This window comes from Nelumbo lutea, chromosome 1 (genome assembly GCF_056320005.1).
Source record: "Nelumbo lutea isolate HS-2025 chromosome 1, American lotus-T2T, whole genome shotgun sequence".
Taxonomy (NCBI): domain Eukaryota; kingdom Viridiplantae; phylum Streptophyta; class Magnoliopsida; order Proteales; family Nelumbonaceae; genus Nelumbo; species Nelumbo lutea.
In genome coordinates this window covers 50,549,316-50,555,446 of record NC_142684.1, presented here as the reverse complement: position 1 = coordinate 50,555,446, position 6,131 = coordinate 50,549,316, and the positions used below count along the sequence as shown (strand labels likewise).

Sequence of the window (6,131 nt, the reverse complement as noted above, 5' to 3'; positions counted from 1 at the left end):
AAAGACTGCTCCCATTGAAGATGACATAACGTAGGGTGGAGCAGAATCAACAAGTGGTTCTTTAGTACGAACCGGACTCTTTAGCAAGAATTCGATGGAGGGTGAGTGAGCACCACTTCAGATCAGTTTTTCACAAAAAATTGATATCAAGAACCTTTTTGATCGCTCCTACAGGTGGAGAACGAACTAGCTATGGCGACAACAATAGAGGGAGGCAAGAGCAAAAGATGGCGTTAGTCTTACTGGAGTTGTCTTCTCTCTTGAATCTATAATCTTGTTGGCGTTATTATTATTATTATTATTATTATTATTAAAATCAATAATTAATAATAATTAAAGAGAAGTGTTTTGTGTTTTCAGAGCACCATTGGAAAACAAAAAATGTAAGGTTTGTCTTTTAGAGATAAGTGATAAGAGGAAACAAACGACCATTTTCCTCTTAAAGTTGTAAGATTCCTTTTAAGAAATAAGAAATAAGAGGAAATGAACAGGCCCTTAGTTGGAGCTAGATCTAAGTATTGTGGCATAGTGTGGATAGCAAGGGTGTTCCTCATATAAGGTTGGATCTACTCACAACATTAAGTTGTTTAAACACATTCCAACATAATCCGTGTCCACACATTGCATATGCAGTGATGATTCAACACAAGGTGCCAACAGTGTCCCAACCAGTCATTGTAGCCGTAGATGCTCCCAATGTAAAGATGCAGTATTCCATTGGGACAATGCTGATAGCATTTAGTTGATAGCAGACCCTACCCCAGTATTACGAGACTCGGGATCTCTTGCCCACACAAACTCTGTTCATCTATATTCACAATACACTATCCCGTGAATTGGGATCATCTCCGTGAAATACTATGTAGGAGAATGTAATTGCGATGTTATGTGGGTAAACGTGAATTGGGTAAAATTTGTCCGGACTCGTATTACGATGAGATGCAGATGCGCGGATACATATCACAACAGTTGGGACAGTTTTTATCGTGAACAAATCCCATCGGGATGGCTGTCTTGTTATTGTGGGTGGGTAGAAGATCCGACGGTCTTGAGCTGAATATTACACCCCAATTTGAGGCGGTTGGCATCCCTCGACCCAACCCGCCCATTAATTGTGACTAGGGTGGGTTGGGCTGCTCTTTTACATGCGAGTCACTTCACGCTTGCGGCATGACACGGTTTTAAAATTAATCCATCTCTCGTACTTAAATGTTCTCAATACAAGGTGGAAATGTAATGTAGGGCATTGGTCAGAATCCATTGACCGGTCCGACCATAACGATTGAACCGGAATACCTTTCCACTCGGGCAATGGTTCACAATCACAGGTAACTTTAAAATAAATCAAATTAATTTATAACAGTTCGACCCCGCTCGGAACCTGATGCAAATGCGGTTGCATTTACAACTTAACCGGGTTGGTTCTCAGCTAAGGTATATTAGAGATTTAGGGTTTTTCTTTCGTCTCTTCCGCCTCGAGCAAGGCAGACTGGCAGAGCTTTGGATCCGTAAAACCTATTCTAGCGAGAACAGTCACCCTTTCGCAGTAGATCTATTTACTTTTCTCCTTATTGCCGATTTCCGCGGTTACTCAAGCAAGCCTTCTTCTTTGCAACAGGTTTGAATCTAATTCTTCCTTTTTGTCTCTAATTTTGTGAATATTTTACCTCTTCTAGGGTTTTTATTGGACCGAAACAGGTTTTTTCTTCCTTGCTGCTTGATGGTTATACTCTCCAGTTTTGTATTGCCCAAATATGTTTTGTTGTTCTTAAATTTCAGGAGGGAAAAATCGTTTTATTTCATTTGACCATTTTTTTGGCTTTCTCCAAAGTTTGATTAATGTAATTCTGCTTTCTGTTCTACTCACGAAACTATTCTCATACCATTAAGAACTAAGATGCTTGCCATTTCAGGGACAGTTGCTGAGTTTGTATTGTTTTATTGATATGAAGTTATGAACTATTTAACAGATGTTCAGCATAATCTCCGTGTATTTCCCAGCACTAATCCCGCTATGCCATCTCCCGCCTTCGTCAATTCTACATGCGCAAAGTGAAATTCACTCAACAGAACTTTCATGAGAAGCTCTCTGCCATCATTGATGAGTTTCCTAGGCTGGATGACATACATCCATTCTATGGAGACCTTCTCCATGTCCTTTATAATAAAGATCATTATAAGCTTGCTTTAGGCCAGATCAACACTGCAAGGAATCTCATTGGTAAGATTGCAAAGGATTATGTGAGGCTGTTGAAATATGGTGATTCACTCTATAGATGCAAGTGCCTGAAGGTTGCTGCACTTGGCCGCATGTGTACTGTGATCAAACGTATTGGTCCCAGCTTGGCCTACCTAGAGCAGATAAGACAACACATGGCAAGGCTACCTTCAATTGACCCAAACACACGAACAATCTTGATTTGTGGATATCCAAATGTTGGCAAGAGCTCATTTATCAACAAGATCACCAGAGCTGATGTAGATGTACAGCCATATGCATTCACCACAAAGTCTCTCTTTGTTGGTCATACTGACTATAAATACTTAAGGTACCAAGTGATTGATACCCCAGGGATATTGGACCGTCCTTTTGAGGATCGTAACATCATTGAAATGTGTAGCATCACTGCTCTGGCCCACCTTCGAGCTGCTGTTTTATTTTTCTTGGATATATCTGGGTCTTGTGGGTACAGCATTGCCCAGCAGGCAGCTCTCTTCCACAGTATTAAGTCTTTGTTTATGAACAAACCGCTAATTATTGTCTGCAACAAGACAGATCTGCAGCCATTTGATGAGCTTTCTGATGAAGACAAGAAATTGATCATGGAGATGAAAGATGAAGCTATGAAAACTGTTATAGGTCAAGGTGGTGAGGCTATTAATGATGATGGTGTGCTTTTGACTATGAGTACCTTGACCGAGGAGGGAGTTATAACTGTGAAAAATGCAGCCTGTGAGAGACTATTGAATCAACGGGTAGAATTAAAGATGAAGTCAAAGAAGATGAATGATTGCTTGAATCGTTTTCATGTTGCAATTCCAAAGCCACGGGATCAGAAGGAAAGGCCAGCTTGTATTCCTCAGGCAGTTTTGGAAGCCAAAGCTAAGGCAGCGACAGAAAAAGAGAAGAGGAAACTCGAAAGAGAGTTGGAGAGTGAGAATGGTGGGGCTGGTGTTTACTCAGCTAACTTGAAGAAGAACTATATCCTAGCAAGTGATGAATGGAAAGAAGATATAATGCCAGAAATAATTGATGGTCACAATGTCGCTGACTTTATTGATCCAGATATCTTACAAAGACTTGAAGAGTTGGAGAGGGAAGAGGGGCTCCGGCTTGAACATGAAGCTGATGATGATGATTTTGAGATGGATGGAAAAGAGTTAACTCCAGAAGAGCAAGAAGCCTTGGCTGAAATTAGGAAGAAAAAGAGCTTGCTCATTCAGCAGCATAGGATCAAGAAGAGCACTGCAGAGAGTAGGCCCACCGTACCAAGGAAATTTGATAAAGACAGGAAATTCACATCAGAGAGGATGGGGAGGCAGCTGTCTGCATTGGGGCTTGATCCCACTTCAGCCGTTAACCGGGCCCGCAGTAGGTCCGTCTCTAGGAGGGGCCGAAAGAGGGAGCGATCACTGGCCAGGGAAGATAGTGATGTTGATGCCATGGATATGGATGTTGACCGACATGGCAAGAAGCTAAGGATGAGGTCTAGATCAAGATCAAGGTCACGATCACGACCACCTGGTGATGTTACTCCAGGAGAGGGATTTAAGGATTCTGCACAGAAAGTCAAAGCTATGAAACTTGCTAAGAAATCCGTCAAGAACAGGAACAAGGATGCTCGCCGGGGAGAGGCAGATAGGGTCATTCCAACTTTGAAACCAAAGCACTTGTTCTCTGGGAAGCGCTCCATTGGAAAAACTAGCAGACGTTGATATAATTTAAGGTAGCTGATATTTATATTTGTTTATCTTTGAAAAAACTCAAAACTTGTGATGCTTTTTTTCGGAGCTACAAATGCTCTTCCAAAAGCAAAAAGAGGGAGGAAAAACTTAGAAGAATAGAGGTTCCCTTCAAAAGCCTGATAGCTGTTTCTGTAGACAGCTATCTTAGACAGAATTCCAACTGCTGACAATTTGATTTCAAGAGGTATGGCTATAGACAACCAGTGTAGCATGTGGGGTTACTTGGAACAATTGGTCCTTCTATGAGCGTTCATGGTCTGGTTTGGAGATCTCAGACCAAACCAGTAAATTATGGTTTGAGAAATTCCTAAACCGAACAGTTTTATTACGGTTTGGTGTGGTTTCTAATATGGTTTGGGGAGTTTGGACATTCCATGATTCTATTGGGCTTAACCCAATTAGAAGCCCAAATAACATCCTTAAAAATTAAAACCTAATCATATGTTTATAAATTGTATGTATACAATTTTGGTTTTTGGTTGGTTCGGTTTATAAAATTCAATAAACTAAACCGAAATTGTAAACTGTAATTTAGCAAAATATCAAACTGAACAAACCGTTTTAGGGGCAGACCGAACCAAACCACAAAATTGGTTCAGTTTTGTGGTTTGTACCGTACAATGAACACCCTTATTTGCTTATCCACTGTACAGGAATCTACAGTTTCTGGATGCATTTTTGAAGTTTTTCAGAAGTAGTTGGACATGCCCAATTGATTTGTTGATCTTGTTTTCATTTTGGTGGCTGAAGAGGTTGAGTAGGAAAGGGAAAATCCTTTGGCAGTTCACACCAGAAGCAATATGTTGGTCAGTTTGGAGAGAGCGTAATGGTAGAACCTTTGAAGGGAAGTGATTGGAGTTTCTTGAGTTTATTGCCAAGATTGAAAGGTTCATCAATTTTAGGCATGCAGCAAAAAGGAATTTTTTGGAGTCTCATATAATAATGACTTTACCATTCATTGGAAGTTTTTATTTGTATAGCACACAAGGATTACTTTCCTATCAACTTGTAATTATTTTGCTCGCAGGGTAGCTTTTCCTCCATATTTTAATACAATTCAATAAAATACCTTTTACCTTTCAAAAAATAAAAAAAGATTTAAGCATCCACACCCTAGGTAGATGCTAAGAACAAACAACCATCCTAGGGTTTTTCCTTGCACCCAAGATTGAAGGAAAGCATATATACTTGTATAGATATTTTAAAAGGAAACTTTGCAAATAAAGTTTAGAAATGCTTTGATAAATGAAAAGATTTGTCTGAAACTTGGTTCCAGAAAAGATACAAGAATATCATTTCGTAAAATGGGAACATTCTAGAGTGATGCTTAGTTGATTTGTGGTTGAAAAATGGAAACTTTAATGGTAATTTATCAAAAAAAACGGAAACTTTAATGGTAGAAATGCCAATGATCCACTGATTAATGAAATAATCTTTCAATTATAAAAAAAAAGGAAATATCAATGATTCACTGGTCTTTGTAGCTCATGGATCAATTCATGCAGGTAAGGACACTGCTTTATATGATTACTTTTTTCTGTAATTTTACAGGTTGCTAGAGGAGGCAGTAACCATCACTTGGGAGATTTCCTGTGTTGGGATTTTCCAATACAATTTTGAAGCTGAGAATAGGACCTATTATTGTTTTGGTGGTGTTTTGGACCCAAGTCTATGGTAATATTCGATCGAGTGCTATCAGTTCTTTTAACACTTGAATGTTGGAGGATGATGAATGTTGCTTTTTATTGGTGTCTTTTAATTGATTTGAGTGTAAAAAAAGATTAGAATCTGTGGCTTGTAGTTGGAATTTTATCTTTGACATTTTGTTTGATGAGAACGGTTTCTGCAATCTAAGTGCTATTCCATGAATTATACTTCCGAGTTTAATAAGACTCTATTCTTGACGGTCCCAAATATTGAAGAGTGAATTCACAGGGCTCCAGACGGTTCCTGATAAACTTGATGATCTCCCTCCTTACCTCGTATGACATAACCGTGTCAAAAACAAGGTCTATATGAGAGTCTGCTCTACTATAGCACTACTACTATTTATTGTCGGAGAATCAAGAATAGTGTAGTAAGGTAATTATTAAGGCTGCATTTGGCATTATTTCTACTATAGCACTACTACTATTTATTGTCGGAGAATCAAGAATAGTGTAGTA

At 39.1% G+C, this 6,131-nt stretch overlaps 1 protein-coding gene across 1 annotated transcript; it reads left to right on the top strand.

The window, feature by feature from the left end:
- Positions 1 to 1,890: 1,890 nt before the first annotated feature.
- Positions 1,891 to 5,838, top strand: LOC148874605 (nucleolar GTP-binding protein 1-like). The gene is made up of 2 exons (XM_088964470.1): positions 1,891 to 3,947; positions 5,518 to 5,838. The coding sequence occupies exon 1, from the start codon at positions 2,044 to 2,046 to the stop codon at positions 3,934 to 3,936; it is 1,893 nt and encodes a 630-aa protein (XP_088820596.1). The 5' UTR covers positions 1,891 to 2,043; the 3' UTR covers positions 3,937 to 3,947; positions 5,518 to 5,838.
- Positions 5,839 to 6,131: the final 293 nt, after the last annotated feature.